Raw genomic sequence first — 17,532 nt, 5'->3', positions numbered from 1 at the left:
ATTCCAGCAAGGGGCCGGCTCTGGTCTCAGGGAAGAGACCAGGGGATCTTCCCCCTTCTCTCCATGGCCACACACGGCCAGTACCAGCCTCTCCCTGTCACAGTTCGGCTCCATCATGTTGACCTTGTCCCCTGGTGGCTGTGAGCCCGGCTGGGCAGTTCCACCACATCGTTCTTCTCATTCACCTGCTTGATGACCTTGAAGGGCCCGTCCCAGGGCTTATTGCAGCTTATTCTTCCTCACCGGGACGAGACCCCCTCACCTGGTTCCTGGTCGTACCAGAGCTTCTGCCTCCCTTGGGCCCTGGCTAGGTTCTCCCTGGCCAGACCCACGAGCTCAGTGAGCTTTTCCCGGAAAGTCAGTACATGCTCCACCACTGATTCTCCATCAGAGGAGGCCTTCCCCTCCCATCTGTCCCTCACCAAGGCCACGGCCACCTTCTGAAAAGGCTCCTCCAAGACAGGCAGGTTTCCCAAGGCTGCTTTACCCTTGCCCCAGGCCATTTGCACCTCTGGCCAAGGCAGCCCTGGTTGGCAGCTGTCCCCCGCTGGCTGTGGTTCCCCGCACTCAGCTGGGGTCTCTGATCCCCCTGGGCTCAGCTCTGCCCCTGCTGTCCCAATGAGGGCAGGCAGGGAACCCGCTGCTTTGCTCACAGCATCAGCCAGTGTGAGCCACCTCCCCCGTGTGCAGGGGGGCGAGGAGCATCTCTCTGTCCCACTCAGCCCCAGGGGGCTGGTTACAGGTAGGCAGGTATCCTGAGCCCTGCAGCTCCTCCCCGCTGCCAGCCAGGTCATTTGTATTTTCACTGACCATTTCCATCCTAGTCAATTGGTTCCCTGGATTCAAATTCAAACCCTCGGCCGTTACAGGAGCAGGGCCTGGATCCTGTCCCAAAGAGAGACAGTCACCTCCCAACAGGACCTCCCAGCCGATACCTTGGAGAACCTCAACTACCAGCCAGCTGGGCCCCTCCTGGGTCTGCACAGGGATCCGGGCCATGGGCAGGGTGAGGGGCTTCATCCCAGGGACCTTCACCCAGGTCACACAGCCCTGCAGCATCTGGTGAGGCTGCACTATCCAGGGCCTGACAACAGTTTTCTCTGTCCCAGGGTCTCGCCACCCCAGGCAGGTCTCCCCATTGACCACCACCTTGCGCTCCCACTGGGGGCCCGAGGGGCCTGAGCCCAGGAGACTCCACGCAGACATACACGCTGGGGCCCGGAGTGAGAGCCAGTCGGCCACCCCGCCCATCTGGCTAAACAGCTCTATGGCCTTGGGAGCCAGGAAGGGGGCTAGACACTGGAGCCTTTCCTTTCTCTCATGGTCCTCTGACTCCTTCGATCTCAGCTCCAATTCCATCTATCTCAGATCCACCAACGGGGAACCCGGTGGAGACCCCCCTGCTGGTCAGGTACACAGGTCTCCAGGACACCGGGCTGCTCCCAGCCTCTCTCGCAGCCTCAGCCGGGTCAGGAACCGGTGTGAACCCTGGGGCTGCCTGGCTGCTCCCAGCCTCTCTCGCGGCCTCAGCCGGGTCAGGAACCGGTGTGAACCCTGGGGCTGCCTGGCTGCTCCCAGCCTCTCTCGCGGCCTCAGCTGGGTCAGGAACCGGTGTGAACCCTGGGGCTGCCTGGCCTCTCCCAGCCTCTCTCGCGGCCTCAGCCGGGTCAGGAACCGGTGTGAACCCTGGGGCTGCCTGGCTGCTCCCAGCCTCTCTCGCGGCCTCAGCCGGGTCAGGAACCGGTGTGAACCCTGGGGCTGCCTGGCTGCTCCCAGCCTCTCCCGCGGCCTCAGCCGGGTCAGGAACCGGTGTGAACCCTGGGGCTGCCTGGCCTCTCCCAGCCTCTCTCGCAGCCTCAGCCGGGTCAGGAACCGGTGTGAACCCTGGGGCTGCCTGGCTGCTCCCAGCCTCTCTCACGGCCTCAGCCGGGTCAGGAACCGGTGTGAACCCTGGGGCTGCCTGGCTGCTCCCAGCCTCTCTCGCGGCCTCAGCTGGGTCAGGAACCGGTGTGAACCCTGGGGCTGCCTGGCTGCTCCCAGCCTCTCTCGCGGCCTCAGCTGAGTTAGGAACCGGTGTGAACCCTGGGGCTGCCTGGCTGCTCCCAGCCTCTCTCGCGGCCTCAACCGGGTCAGGAACCGGTGTGAACCCTGGGGCTGCCTGGCTGCTCCCAGCCTCTCTCGCGGCCTCAGCCGGGTCAGGAACCGGTGTGAACCCTGGGGCTGCCTGGCTGCTCCCAGCCTCTCTCGCGGCCTCAGCCGGGTCAGGAACCGGTGTGAACCCTGGGGCTGCCTGGCTGCTCCCAGCCTCTCTCGCGGCCTCAGCCGGGTCAGGAACCGGTGTGAACCCTGGGGCTGCCTGGCTGCTCCCAGCCTCTCTCACGGCCTCAGCCGGGTCAGGAACCGGTGTGAACCCTGGGGCTGCCTGGCTGCTCCCAGCCTCTCTCGCGGCCTCAGCCGGGTCAGGAACCGGTGTGAACCCTGGGGCTGCCTGGCTGCTCCCAGCCTCTCTCGCGCCTCAGCCGGGTCAGGAACCGTGTGAACCCTGGGGCTGCCTGGCTGCTCCCAGCCTCTCTCGCGGCCTCAGCCGGGTCAGGAACCGGTGTGAACCCTGGGGCTGCCTGGCTGCTCCCAGCCTCTCTCGCGGCCTCAGCCGGGTCAGGAACCGGTGTGAACCCTGGGGCTGCCTGGCCTCTCCCAGCCTCTCTCGCGGCCTCAGCTGAGTTAGGAACCGGCTCCTTAGAGCGATCCTCATCTTCCAACTGAGCAGTCAGCTGTGCCTTAGTGAGCTTTCCAATGCACAGCCCTCTCTCTGCACAGCTCTACAATGTCCTTCTTACGGAGATGGTTACAGGCCATCTCCACGCTGTTCCCAAGTGGTCACGGACTCACAGGCCTGTGCTGTCTCAGCTCCCCCACAGTCCCTGGGAGGAACCACTTCAGTGCAACAGCCTTCTCGGGGGTCCACTCTCTCTCTGGGCTGAGCCGTAGGCTCCTCCGCCTCCTGGAACCACACCTCTCTGGGCCTTCAGCATGCCTGTCCCCAGGGCCGGTGCAAGGATATTTTGCACCCTAGGTGACACTTCCACCCTCCTCCCCTCGGAGCATCGCTTATTATAAACGTTAAAAAACGAATACAGTCGTGTCAAAAAAATTTGGGCACCGCTTTTTGGCACCCCCAAATCTTGGTGGCCTAGGCGGCCGCCTAGTTCTCCTAGTGGTTACACCGGCCCTGCCTGTCCCTCAGACTCTCAGGCCTCTGCTCTCTCAGCTCCCCACGGTCCCTGGGAGGAACCCCAACAGCCCGTCTCGGAGGTCCACCTCTCTCAGGGCTGAGCCTCTGCCTCCTGGAACCGCACCTCTTGGAGCCTCCAGCACGCCCGTCTCTTGCTAATCCCCCTTCATTTTACTCTTCTTCAGTCACTTACTGCAGGATGCTGTCCACGGGGTGCAGTTTATCCCACTACTGCCACCAGTTGTCATGGAGTCACCAGGGCGATGCTCTGGAACTATTCCCTATGAAGCCAGTAAGGACTCTGGGGGAGCCTCCTCTCTCTGAGCAGACTGTCTCCAGGGCAAGAAGCTTACACAGCTTTGACCTTCCTTGGACTGACATCGGAGCATTCAGCATCCTCTGCCTCACCGTGCACTTCCCGCAGCGAGTCCGCCCAGGCGGGGCTCCTGGGGAAGCCAGAGGGCCCTGCACCCCCACTCCACAGTCAGACATGACTCTCAGCCAGCCGGTAAAACAGAAGGTTTTTTAGTCAACAGGAACACAACATAGGGCAGAACTTGTTAGCACAGAAATCAGTGACTTTCAGCCAAGTCCATCTTGCAGGGAGTGGGTCTCAGAGTCAGAGTGCTGGTCCTCTCCCTGAGCCCGATGCTTCTAGCTGCCTGGCCCCTACCCTGCCCGCTCCTCCTCCTCAGGCCTTTGTCTCGCTTCCCAGGCCAAGAGTCACCTGGTCGCATCCCCCTCCTGGGTCTCAGGTTATGAAGGAGTGGCCATAGCACCCATGCACGCAGATGGAGCAACCCCCACAAAAGTCACATATGCTTAATCCCACCACCTAGACATTGGTGCAATACACAGGGAAACGGAGGCACACACAGCATCCATGCAAAATAGTACCATAGAATTATAGAATCTCAGGGTTGGAAGGGACCTCAGGAGGTATCTAGTCCAACCCCCTGCTCAAAGCAGGACCAAACCCAACTAAATCATCCCAGCCAGGGCTTTGTCAAGCCTGACCTTAAAAACCTCCAAGGAAGGAGATTCCACCACCTCCCAAGGTAACCCATTCCAGTGCTTCACCACCCTACTAGTGAAAAAGTTTTTCCTAATATCCAACCTAAACCTCCCCCTCTGCAACTTGAGACCATTACTCCTTGTTCTGTCATCTTCTACCACTGAGAACAGTCTAGATCCATCCTCTTTGTAGCCCCCTTTCAGGTAGTTAAAAGCAGCTATCAAATCCCCCCTTATTCTTCTCTTCTGCAAACTGAGGTCCCTTCCAACCCTGAGATTCTATGATTCTATGAAACTAAATAATCCCAGTTCCCTCAGCCTCTCCTTATAAATCATGTGCTCCAGCCCCCTAACCATTTTTGTTGCCCTCCAATTTTTCCACATCCTTCTTGTAGTGTGGGGTCCAAAACTGGACACAGTACTCCAGATGAGGCCTCACCAATGCCAAAAAGAGGAGAATGATCACATCCCTTGATCTGCTGGCAATATACAGCCCAAAATTCTGTTAGCCTTTTTGGCAGCAAGGGCACTCTGTGGACTCATATCCAGCTTCCTGTCCACTGTAACCTCTAGGTCCTTTTCTGCAGAACTGCTGCCCAGCCATTCGGTCCCTAGTCTGTAGCAGTGCATGGGATTCTTTAAGTGCAGGACTCTGCACTTGTCCTTGTTGCACCTCATCAGATTTCTTTTGGCCCAATCCTCCAATTTGTCTAGGTCCCGCTGTATCCTGTCCCTACCCTCCAGCCAGTTTAGTGTCATCTGCAAATGTGATAAGGGTGCAGTCCACGCCGTCCTCCAGATCATTAATGAAGATATTGAACAAAACCGGCCCCAGCACCGACCCTTGGGGCACTCCACTTGATAGCGGCTGCCAACTAGACATGGAGCTGTGGATCACTACCTGTTGAGCCCAATGATCTAGCCAGCTTTCTAGCCACCTTATAGTCCATTCATCCAGCCCATACTTCTTTAACTTGCCGGCAAGAATACTGTGGGAGACCGTATCAAAAGCTTTGCTAAAGTCAAGGAATAACACGTCCACTGCTTTCCCCTCATCTACGGAGCCAGTTATCTCCTCATAAAAGGCAATCAGGTTAGTCAGGCATGACCTTCCCTTGGTGAATCCATGCTGACTGTTCCTGATCACTTTCCTCTCCTCTAAGTGCTTCAGAATTGATTCCTTGAGGAATCCCCACTCTGTAAAGCAGGGAGTGCTGGGTCTCACTGTCCTGTGTCTCGGGGGGTGGGTTAGAAGGTGCCGGGTCTCACTGCCCTGTATCTTGGGGGGGTACCAGAGGGCTGCTGTGTCTCGGGGGTGGGGTACAGGCAGGGCCGGCTCCAGGCACCAGCTGAGCAAGCTGGTGCTTGGGGCAGCCAAAGGGGAGGGGCGGCACGTCGAGCTCTTCGGCAGCAATTCGGGGGCGGGTCCCTCGGTCACTCTCGGAGGGAAGGACCTGCTGCCGAAGAAGAAAGCGGCGGGTGGAGCTCCGCTGTATTGCCGCTGATCGCAATCACGGCTTCCCCCCACCCCCCGCTGCTTGGGGCGGCAAAAACCCTGGAGCCGGCCCTGGGTACAGGGAGGGTGCTGGGTCTCACTGCCCTGTGTCTTGGGGGGGTGGGGTGCAGGGGGATACTGAGTCTCACTGCCCTGTGTTTTGGGGAGGTACCAGAGGGCTGCTCTGTTTCGGGGTGGGGGGTACATGATGGGTGCTGGGTCTCACTGCCTTGTGTCTCGGTGAGAGTAGGCGGGTGCTGGGTCTCACTGCCCTGTGTCTCGGAGGGGTGGGGTGCAGGGGGATACTGAGTCTCACTGCCCTGTGTCTTGGGGGGGTACCAGAGGGCTCGTCTGGTTTGGGGTGGGGTACGTGATGGGTGCTGGGTCTCACTGCCCAGTGGTTGGGGGGGGCCCGGAGGGTACTTGGTCTCACTGCCTTGTGTCTCGGGGGACAGGTTAAGGGGGTGCTGGGTCTCACTGCCCTGTGTCTTGGGGGGGTACCAGAGGGATGCTCTGTCTTGGGCGGGGTACAGGGAGGGTGCAGTGTCTCACTGCCCTGTGTCTCATGGGGCACGGGGGCAGGGGAGTGCTGGGTCTCACTGCCCTGTGTCTCGGGCGTGCAGGGGGCTTCTCGATGGGTGGGTTAGGGGGTGCTGGGCCTCACTGCCCTGAGTCTTGGGGGAGGTGTGTGGGGTGGGGCTGGGTCTCACTGGCCAGTGTCTCGGGGGGGAAAGGGGGATATTGGGTCTCACTGCCCTGAGTCTCAGGGGGGCACAGAGGGGGTGCTGGGTCTCAGAGCCCAGTGTCTTGGGGGGTGGCGCACGGGGAGTCCGCACTGGCCAGTGAGACCACTGGCCAGTGTCTCAGGGGGGAATAGGGGGATGCTGGGTCTTACTGGCCAGTGTCTCAGGGAGGTGCAGGGGGTGTCTCAATGGGCAGGTTACGGGGGTGCTGGGTCTCACTGCCCTGAGTCACAGGGGGGCACAGAGGGGGTGCTGGGTCTCACTGCCCTGTGTCTCGGGGAGGGGTGTAGGGGAGTGTAACGAAGCGGCCTTTGGCGAGACTCTACTGAGAGTATCGATTACTTAGAGCAGGGCAGTCTCAGCCCAAGGCTGGGGTTTCTCCACTTCTAAGGCATCACCGAACCAGCCAGCCAGAGGGGACTTTGGTTTCACCCCACTGGCTAACCACAAGTCACACAAGCAATTCCCTTAGACACTCCAGTCTCCCAGTATCACCACCAGTGCCACTCGTCCTGGGGATGAATGGCTATGAAAACCAACACCCCAGTAAAAGGAAAAAGGTTCTCTCGATCCCAAAGAAACAAGCCCCAGACCCAGGTCAATATACAAATCAGATCTTACCCACAAATCACGCTGTTGCCAATCCTTTAGAATCTAAAGGTTTATTCATAAAAAGAAAGACATGTAGAGCAGAGCTAGAATTGGTTAAATGGAATCAATTACATACAATAATGGCAAAGTTCTTGGTTCAGGCTTGTAGCAGTGATGGAATAAACTGCAGGTTCAAACCAAGTCTCTGGAGTACATCCCCCGCTGGGATGGGTCATCCAGTCCTTTGTTCAGAGCTTCAGTTTGTAGCAAGGTTCCTCCAGAGGCTAGAAGCAGGATTGAAGACAAAATGGAGCCGTTTTCAGGGCCTTTTGTATTCTCTGCCTGTGGAAGGACACCCCTCCGTTCTTACTGTGGAAAATCCCAGCAGCAAGATGGAGTCTGGAGTCACATGAGCAAATCACATGTCCATGCATGACTCAGTGTGCAGGCCTAGGCCATTATTTACAAGTTAGTTTGAAAGTTCCCAGGAAAACTCAGATGTGGATTGTCGTCTCCCAAAGTGCATTGTCAGTTAAGTGTTTCTTGATTGGGCACTTACTGAGCGTAGTCCTTTCTCAAGAAACTGAACAAATGCTTTGCTGAGGCTACTTGGAATCAAACATTGAGATACAAGTACATAGCCCATAATACACACATACAGACAGAGTCATCATAACCAGCAAATTGCAACCTTTTCATAGACTTGACCTCCTTTGTACCAGATTTGGTGCAACTATAGGACCTTGGTTGGAACAATGATCTCTACAGTCACAGTTCATGCCAATAACGTCACGGGGGTGCTGGGTCTCACTGGCTAGTGTCTCGGGGGGAACAGGGTCTCACTGCCGTGTCTTGGGCATGGCTACAGCGGGCTGCTGTGTCTGACTGCCCAGTGCCCCGGGAGGGGCTTTAGGAGGGTACTGGCTCTGACTGCCCCATGTTTGCAGGGGGGAGCCAGCGTTGCAGAGGCCCGAGGTGCTGCGGGATTTCTCCTGCTCGTCATCCAGCGCCAGCAGCTTCGGCAGCGTGGTGGAGGAGAACGAGGGTGCTGACGATGACACGGGTGTGGTAAGTGAGGATGGAGCTTGGCACACTGGCCCCTTTCCCTGCCCTCCCAGCCTCGGGCTGGAGGGTCCCTTACTGCACAGGGCAGGTCCCTGCTGACCACGGGGCACTGAGGGGGGATGGCAGCCTGAGTGGGAGGTCCCTGTCAGCTGGGCCGGGGGGGCTCGGCTGCTGGGGGGGACCCAGCATCCTCAGCTGGGAGGAGGCTCTGATTCTCCCAGGAAGAGCCCATTGCCAGAGCTCATCAGCCGGGAGTGTCTGCCTCACTGCCCCCATCCCTCTCCTGTGTGTCCTGCAGGAGAGCCAGGCCTCGGGGACGCCTCACAAGCGAGACTCCTTCATCTACAGCACATGGCTGGATGACAGCCTCAGCACTGCCAGCGGCGGGAGCTCTCCAGGTACCCAACCCAGCGCGGCCCCAACCCCCCATACCACCTGTCCCCTCCCCTGGCACTGCCTCTTTGAGATCCTCCTGCTGCATCTGTGGGGCAGGAGCCTGGCCTCTGCCACAGACTTTCCACTGCCCCGGAGCCCAGCCATGGCGGGAAGGGGAGCCGAGTGCCCCCCACACCTCCCAGTTCACACTCTGCCAAGCACCATACCATGGCACAGCGACCCCTGCTGTAGCACCTCAAGCTCCTGCGTTTGCCTTGTGTCCGCCTGAGAGCTGTGCACCTACCGTGCCAGCGAATGGCTCTGGGGCTGGTTGCGCCAAAGGGGCAGGTGATAATCACTAGCTCTTGTATAACATGTCAAAGTGCTTGGGCACTCAGGTGCCATTAGCAGGGGGATCTGAGTCTCCATTTTACAGATGGGGGAACTGAGGCACCCAAGTTCACACAGCAGGCCCCTGGCAGAGCTGGGAATAGAGCCCAGGTCTCTTGAATCCCAGTGTAGTGCACTGTCCACTAGGCCGCACTGCTTTCCATGCTGGGTGGAGAGCTGGGGGGTGGGGCATACACACAGTTAGGGGAGTGGAGCCTCAGGGGCCCGTAGCATCAGGAAAAGAACTGCAAGGGTTCAAACTTTCCAGCTGGCTGGAAATCTTCCTGCTGCCAGCTGGGCAGCCTGCTCAGGGGGGCACTAGAAATGCCACAGCGGGAGATGCTGCTGGTGGGGTGTTGGCGGAAAGGCAGAGCCCTGAGTTCAGGCCACGGCAGGGCTGAAGCTGCCGTCTCTGCTCACGCTGGAGATAGCACAGCCGGGAGCAAGCACAGCTAGCTGGTAATGCGAAGCACGCTGGCTTTGGCTTCAGTGTAGCCCGGTTCCTTTGTGCCTCTCGGGAAGCGTCAAGCAGCCTTAAAGGGAAGCAGAAATGGCGCCCAGTGAAGCCTGCATGTGCAGGGGGCTTCCACTGCCAGTGAAACACTGGCATGAGGCCTCTGTACCTGCCCTGCTCCCAGCCAGGGCAGGGCGGGAGGCACCCCAGGGGTGGATCAGGCTGTGGTCAGGGACGTTGCCCTGCAGCTATTCTCTGCTCCCCAGAGGGCTCTGGGAAGCAGGGCACAAGTTAGAGCAGCCCCAAGGGGGCAGTAATTTACACTGGGTGCCATGCAGGCCTCTGCGTGGCTCCATTAGAAGAGGAGCACTCATCCCCTCCCCCACTCCTGCCCAAGCTCTGGCCTGGCCGAATGGGAATCAGTCCCCTGTGTCGTCCGTTATGAACATGGCTCCACCACTTGCCTGTGCACCAGGTCTCTGCTACTAAGCATCAGCATTTAGTTCTCCCGGCCGTGCTGGGAACTTGCGTCTCGCATCCTCATCTGACTCTGCCTTCCAGGCCCCTCCCAGTCTCCTCAGCCAGAGCCCAGGAAACCTGGAGACGCTGCCTGTCCGGAGATCAAAATCCAGCTGGAGAGGTCTGAGCGGCACACGCCCCACCTGGTGAGTGCGCTGGGGCCAAGGGCCAGGGCCCTGGGGAGAGGCCAGTGGGCATTTACATGCAGGATGGGGCCTGCCCGTGAGGGGGGGAGGTTAGAGGGACTCCAGTGCTCCCCTGAGGAGCCCCCACTACTCAGCACCTTGACACTATCACGGCTTTGCAGAAGAGAAGCAGTGTCCATTCCCCTCCCCCACCTGAGAGCCTGGCGCATAGAGGGCCAATTCCTGACCATCTCTCCCAGGCCTGTGACCGTGGCGCCATGCCCCCGTGCCCCCCAGTTCTGGGCGGCCTTGCCCGTCTAGCTGCCGCGTTCTGGCCCTTGCTGTGCCCCTGTGCAGGACGCGCCGAGCCCTCCATCACCCCTGCTTTGGGGCATTGGCCAGCAGCAGCAGAAGGGGGTGCATGGGGGCGGGGGCATTCTCCAAAGCGCTCAGCAGGGACTGCATGCTCCCCTCCCTTCCCCCGGGGGTGGTGAGCACCACTGACTGCAAAGGAGCCACCACAGACCCAGCTCTGGGCACTCCACCATCCTGCCTGCGGCAGGTCTGGGAGCCCGAGCGTGTCCCTGGTCTGGGGCTCCACAGATCCGCACGGAGATGCATGCAGCTGTCGTAGGCTCAGCACCAGTGGACAGTGCTTTGCCCGCAAGGAGACAGCTTTTGTCCTGATTCCCTGGGGTCAACGTGCAGCCCGTGGCCTGTGGGTCAAATGCTTCTAACTCACCCTTATCCCAGATTTGCCTGTGAGTCTCCGTCTGCTCCTGCACTCAGGGCTGGGCCATGTTAGCCAAAGGCACCAAGTGTCTTGGTCCCTGCTTGCAGGGCAAGGGGCAGCAATCCCTGGGCCAGGAACAGCCACTCGCTCTGGCCTAGCCAGCGTGCCAGACACAGAACTAGTAAACCCTTCCGTGGCTGGGCTGAAGCTGCACCCAGGGCACGTCTGCCCCAGGGCTGGATGAACCCCGAAGCGGTGGCTCTCTGTGGGTTGGTTTGTGACCCCAGTATTGTGGTTAATGTTCCCGTCTGTGTGTCTGTCCATGCAGAGCTGCTAGTCCCTCACCTAGTCTCCGTGGACGTGCATCCCCCGAAGGTCAGCACCCTCAGTCCTGCCTAATTTGCTGGAGCCTGGGGCGGGATGGCTATGCGGGGGTGGGCAGGGCTTTGCTGGTGCCTGGGGAGGGACGGTTGTGTGGGCGATGGCAGGGCTTTGCCGGTGCCTGGGGTGGGATGGTTTTGGTGGGGAGGGCAGGGCTTTGCTGGTGCCTGGGGGTGGGATGGTTATGGGGGAGAGGGCAGGGCTTTGCTGGTGCCTAGGGGTGGGATGGTTATGGGGGGCAGGGCTTTGCTGGTGCCTAGGGGTGGGTTGGTTATGGGGGCAGGGCTTTGCCGGTGCCTGGGGTGGGATGGTTATGGGGGCAGGGCTTTGCTGGTGCCTAGGGGTGGGATGGTTATGGGGGCAGGGCTTTGCCGGTGCCTGGGGTGGGATGGTTATGGGGGCAGGGCTTTGCTGGTGCCTAGGGGTGGGATGGTTATGGGGGGCAGGGCTTTGCCGGTGCCTGGGGAGGATGGTTGTCAGGGGAGGGCAGGGCTTTGCCAGTGCCTGGGGGTGGGCTGGTTATGGGGCCGATGGCAGGGCTTTGCGGGTGCCTGGGGGTGGGAGGGTTATGGGGGCGATGGCAGGGCTTTGCCGGTGCCTGGGGGTGGGATGGTTATGGGGGCGATCGCAGGGCTTTGCCGGTGCCTGGGGTGGGATGGTTTTGAGGGGAGGGCAGGGCTTTGCTGGTGCCTAGGGGTGGGATGGTTATGGGGGCAGGGCTTTGCTGGTGCCTGGGGTGGGATGGTTATGGGGGCAGGGCTTTGCCGGTGCCTGGGGAGGATGGTTATGGGGGCAGGGCTTTGCCGGTGCCTGGGGTGGGATGGTTATGGGGGCAGGGCTTTGCCGGTGCCTGGGGTGGGATGGTTATGGGGATGGCAGGGCTTTGCCGCTGCCTGGGGGTGGGATGGTTATGGGGGGTAGGGCTTTGCCTGTTCCTGGGGGTGGGATGGTTATGGGAGGCAGGGCTTTGCCGGTGCCTGGGGAGGGATGGTTATGGGGGGCAGGGCTTTGCCTGTTCCTGGGGATGGGATGGTTATGGGAGGCAGGGCTTTGCCGGTGCCTGGGGGTGAGATGGTTATGGGGGGCAGGGCTTTGCCTGTTCCTGGGGATGGGATGGTTATGGGGGGCAGGGCTTTGCCGGTGCCTGGGGAGGGATGGTTGTTGGGGGGATGGCAGGGCTTTGCCGGTGCCTGGGGGTGGGATGGTTATGGGGGGCAGGGCTTTGCCGGTGCCTGGGGAGGATGGTTGTCGGGGATGGCAGGGCTTTGCCTGTGCCTGGGGGTGGGATGGTTATGGGAGGCTGGGCTTTGCCGGTGCCGGGGGAGGGAGGGTTGTCGGGGGGAGGGCAGGGCATTGCCGGTGCCTGGGGTGGGATGGTTATGGGGCGATGGCAGGGCTTGGCCGGGGCCTGGGGAGGGTTGGTTGTGGGGGGGTTGGCAGGGCTTTGCTGGTGCCTGGGGGTGGGATGGTTATGGGGGGCAGGGCTTTGCTGGTGCCTGGGGTGGGATGGTTATGGGGCAGGGCTTTGCTGGTGCCTGGGGTGGGATGGTTATGGGGGCAGGGCTTTGCCGGTGCCTGGGGTGGGATGGTTATGGGGGCAGGGCTTTGCCGGTGCCTGGGGGGGGATGGTTGTCGGGGGGATGGCAGGGCTTTGCCGGTGCCTGGGGTGGGATGGTTATGGGGCAGGGCTTTGCTGGTGCCTGGGGTGGGATGGTTATGGGGGCAGGGCTTTGCTGGTGCCTGGGGTGGGATGGTTATGGGGGCAGGGCTTTGCCGGTGCCTGGGGGAGGATGGTTATGGGGGCAGGGCTTTGCCGGTGCCTGGGGGTGGGATGGTTATGGGAGGCAGGGCTTTGCCGGTGCCTGGGGAGGGATGGTTGTCGGGGGGATGGCAGGGCTTTGCCGGTGCCTGGGGGTGGGATGGTTATGGGAGGCAGGGCTTTGCCGGTGCCTAGGGAGGATGGTTGTCGGGGATGGCAGGGCTTTGCCGGTGCCTGGGGGTGGGATGGTTATGGGGGCAGGGCTTTGCCGGTGCCTGGGGAGGGATGGTTATGGGGGCAGGGCTTTGCCGGTGCCTAGGGGTGGGATGGTTATGGGGGGCAGGGCTTTGCCAGAGCCTGGGGAGGATGGTTGTCGGGGATGGCAGGGCTTTGCGGGGGCCTGGGGGTGGGATGGTTATGGGAGGCAGGGCTTTGCCGGTGCCTGGGGAGGGATGGTTGTCGGGGGGAGGGCAGGGCTTTGCCGGTGCCTGGGGTGGGATGGTTATGGGGCGATGGCAGGGCTGTGCCGGTGCCTGGGGGTGGGATGGTGTGGGGTGGCAGGGCTTTGCCGGTGCCTGGGGTGGGATGGTTTTGAGGGGGAGGGCAGGGCTTTGCTGGTGCCTAGGGGTGGGATGGTTATGGGGGGCAGGGCTTTGCAGGTGCCTGGGGCTGGGATGGTTAGGGGGGGATGGGCTTTGCCGGTGCCTGGGGAGGGATGGTTATGGGGGGCAGGGCTTTGCCGGTGCCTGGGGGTGGGATGGTTATGGGAGGCAGGGCTTTGCCGGTGCCTGGGGGTGGGATGGTTAGGGGGGGCAGGGCTATGCCGGTGCCTGGCGGTGGGATGGTTATGGGGATGGCAGGGCTTTGCCGCTGCCTAGGGGTGGGATGGTTATGGGGGCAGGGCTTTGCCTGTTCCTGGGGTGGGATGGTTATGGAGGCAGGGCTTTGCCGGTGCCTGGGGTGGGATGGTTATGGGGGCAGGGCTTTGCCGGTGCCTGGGGAGGATGGTTGTCGGGGATGGCAGGGCTTTGCCGGTGCCTGGGGGTGGGATGGTTATGGGAGGCAGGGCTTTGCCGGTGCCTGGGGAGGGATGGTTGTCGGGGATGGCAGGGCTTTGCCGGTGCCTGGGGTGGGATGGTTATGGGGGCAGGGCTTTGCCGGTGCCTGGGGGTGGGATGGTTATGGGAGGCAGGGCTTTGCCGGTGCCTGGGGAGGGATGGTTGTCGGGGGGATGGCAGGGCATTGCCGGTGCCTGGGGTGGGATGGTTATGGGGGCAGGGCTTTGCCGGTGCCTGGGGTGGGATGGTTATGGGGGCAGGGCTTTGCCGGTGCCTAGGGGTGGGATGGTTATGGGGGGCAGGGCTTTGCCAGAGCCTGGGGAGGGATGGTTATGGGGGGATGGCAGGGCTTTGCCGCTGCCTAGGGGTGGGATGGTTATGAGGGGCAGGGCTTTGCCGGTGCCTGGGGAGGGATGGTTATGGGGGGCAGGGGTTTGCGGTTGCTTGGGGTGGGATGGTTATGGGGGGCAGGGCTTTGCCGGTGCCTGGGGAGGATGGTTGTCGGGGAGGGCAGGGCTTTGCCGGTGCCTGGGGTGGGATGGTTATGGGGGCAGGGCTTTGCCAGAGCCTGGGGAGGGACGGTTGGGGGAGGGCAGGGCTTTGCCGGTGCCTGGGGAGGGACGGTTGGGGGAGGGCAGGGCTTTGCCGGTGCCTGGGGTGGGATGGTTATGGGGGCAGGGCTTTGCCAGAGCCTGGGTGGGATGGTTATGGGTGGCAGGGCTTTGCCGGTGCCTGGGGAGGGACGGTTGAGGGGAGGGAAGGGCTTTGCCGGTGCCTGGGGAGGGACGGTTGAGGGGAGGGCAGGGCTTTTCCGGTGCCTGGGGAGGGACGGTTGGGGGGGAGGGCAGGGCTTTGCCGGTGCCTGGGGAGGGACGGTTGGGGGGGAGGGTAGGGCTTTGCCGGTGCCTGGGGAGGGACGGTTGGGGGCAGGGCTTTGCCGGTGCCTGGGGAGGGAGGGTTGTCGGGGGGATGGCAGGGCTTTGCCGGTGCCTGGGGAGGGACGGTTGCGGGGAGGGCAGGGCTTTGCCGGTGCCTGGGGAGGGACGGTTGGGGGAGGGCAGGGCTTTGCCGGTGCCTGGGGAGGGACGGTTGAGGGGGAGGGCAGGGCTTTGCCGGTGCCTGGGGAGGGACGGTTGGGGGGGCAGGGCTTTGCCGGTGCCTGGGGAGGGACGGGTGGGGGGGCGGGCAGGGCTGTGCCGGTGCCTGGGGAGGGACGGTTGGGGAGGGCAGGGCTTTGCCGGTGCCTGGGGAGGGACGGTTGGGGGAGGGCAGGGCTTTGCCGGTGCCTGGGGAGGGACGGTTGGGGAGGGCAGGGCTTTGCCGCTGCCTGCGGGTGGGATGGTTGAGGGGGAGGGCAGGGCTTTGCCGGTGCCTGGGGAGGGACGGTTGAGGGGGAGGGCAGGGCTTTGCCGGTGCCTGGAGAGGGACGGTTGGGGGGGAGGGCAGGGCTTTGCAGGAACCTGGTACAGGATGGTTATGGGGGGGGGGTAGGTCTCCTCCTCCTGCTGGGAGTACAAGCGCCCCCCCCTCGCCCCCCTGGGATTTGGGCTCTGCTATGTGCTGGGGGTGGCACTTGAGCCAGGCCCTGGGCCTTTGGGCAGCTGCCTTGTGCCATGTCAGCAGCCGGCCCAAGAGCGGCTGAGCCGGCTCTGAGCTGCCCCCGGTGTCCGGGGTGGGCAGAACTCCTGGGCTGCCCCAGTCTTGCCCCGTCCATGAAGGACGCGATGGAGGCAGCACATTCTGTAGATTGCCTGTATTGCTTCCTCAGTGCTCCTGGGCAAGGGCTTTCCAGGCCCCCCAAGGGGATCCCCATTGCACCTGTTAGTCCCAGTTGACAGCTGGCACAGGGTGGCTGGAGGGCGAGAAATCCCCCACTCAGTGCCTGGAATCCTGATTTCCCAGCCCACGCCAAGGGCCTAGCTGGCACATGGCCTGTGCTCTGCCCAGGACACAGAGCTCTCTCCACGTGTGCAGAAACCGCAGGGCTCTGAGACCTGCCAGCACTGGGGCAGGTTGTCACCACAAGGTCAGCTGGCAGATGGATCATTTGTGGGGTCCCTTCTCCTGTTGGGCTGTGGTCTCCCCAGATCTTGGGGCACAGATTGTGTTTCCCCATGTCCCCGTCCCTTCCGCCTCCGTACCCATGGTTACCCCCGTCTCTGTTCTCCCCCAGCCTGGAGAAGACGGGGATTCTTACGGCCTGTGCCCAGCGCCCTTGCCCCACTCTCCTTCGCCTGCAGCACCCACACAAGAAGCACAAGCTGAAGGGCTTGAGGAGGGCCCCGACCTCTGTCACAGCTGAAGACGACTGGCCCATCGCTGAAGCCAGCAGCCGAAGCCTATGGCCTAAGATGGCCAGGCCAGCTCCCTCCTTCCCTTCCCACAATGCGGCCAGGCACTGGCTGCCTGAGAGCCGGCGCTGGCACACTGGGAAGGTCCCACCACATGGCTGAGGAGGATCAGGCCATCCGCCCGCGCCCAAAGCCTCTCCCGCAAGCGATCGAGGCCTTGGAAGAGATTGCTGGTGGCCCTGCCCGTCGTGTCCCCAGTCCCCACCCAGAGCTCGGATTGCTTGGCACTTTCCTGATGGGACATGCGGTGCCAGACACGTCGTCCTTGCCCAGCCCTTGTACCCTGGGACGTGTCCTGCAGCCCAGGGCACCTGGCAGCCTTGAAGGAACCTCGCCAGAGAGGAAGCCATTTGTACCAAGGCACTCGGCTGCCAGGAACGATGCCATGGTGTGTTAGAGCCCAGCCACTCCCCACTGACGGGCCAATCACCCGTGGCAGCTAGACTCTCCAGCCCCCACCTCTCCCGGCCAGCTGTTCCCCATTCCCCACATTGGCCAGTCTTACCCTGTGAGCCACCTCAGGGCCGTCCCTGGGAGTCTGACCCAGCCCCGGAGGAGGAAGGGTGGCAACTAGATGGTATCTAGGGTGAAGGATGCCTGTCACTGGAAGAGCCCAGGATAGGGAGGAGTCCTGGGGGAAGGAGGGATTGGGAGACTTGGCAAACTAGAAGTGGGACCCTGGTCCAAGGGAGAAGGTCTGACCCTGGCCCTGGCCTGAAAGGCCATGCCTCCAACTGTGCACTTCCAGCCCCCCGCAGCGCTCTGACAGGCTGGCCGATCTCCAGTGGCAGGTGTATATACCCCCCTCTACCCCCATCTGTACACAGCCACCTAGCATGGCCTCGAACAGCAGCCGTGGCGCTGGGCTGATGCCCAGGGTGCGGAGGAAAGAGACGGGCCTGGAATGGCTCTGCCCTGCCAGAGGGAGGGCTGCTTCACCAGTGCACGCCAGTGAGGGTGTGGCCGGCCTGGGCATGGAGGCAAAAGCTGGGGAGGTCTGTGCCCCAGTGCCGTGGGACACTAGCCCAGACTTTCAGCATCCCCCCACTGGTAACACAGGGCTGCGCAGTGCCCCTCTGCAGGGTCCCCTCGGTCTGGCACCTTATGTCCCAGCTGCTCCATGAGCCTGGCAGCATGGGGGGGGGCTTCACCTGGGCCCCAGCACAGGGGCTCCCTGTGCACACTGCTCCCCTCCTGCCCTTAGCGATGCCCATGCACTCCACAAACACCACTGTAGCTCTGACTCG

General features: G+C 62.0%; 1 protein-coding gene across 3 annotated transcripts in view; it reads left to right on the top strand.

Moving 5' to 3' along the window:
- Positions 1-16,354, top strand: part of LOC120387851 (RAP1 GTPase activating protein) — a 186,651-nt gene extending 170,297 nt beyond the window's left edge. For 2 of the 3 annotated variants that reach the window (XM_039509121.1, XM_039509119.1), the window contains 4 exons: positions 8,023-8,143; positions 8,439-8,538; positions 9,921-10,024; positions 16,108-16,354. In XM_039509121.1, coding sequence (XP_039365055.1) covers positions 8,023-8,143; positions 8,439-8,538; positions 9,921-10,024; positions 16,108-16,236 — 454 coding nt within the window. In that variant the 3' untranslated portion in view covers positions 16,237-16,354. Of the gene's footprint in view, positions 1-8,022; positions 8,144-8,438; positions 8,539-9,920; positions 10,025-11,064; positions 11,112-16,107 lie in introns of all 3 variants that reach the window. The other variant, XM_039509122.1, reaches the window with a different exon arrangement.
- Positions 16,355-17,532: the final 1,178 nt, after the last annotated feature.

Source organism: Mauremys reevesii, linkage group 21, assembly GCF_016161935.1.
Source record: "Mauremys reevesii isolate NIE-2019 linkage group 21, ASM1616193v1, whole genome shotgun sequence".
Taxonomy (NCBI): domain Eukaryota; kingdom Metazoa; phylum Chordata; order Testudines; family Geoemydidae; genus Mauremys; species Mauremys reevesii.
Note: the sequence above shows the minus strand (reverse complement) of the source record. Positions and strands in the feature narration are given on the sequence as shown.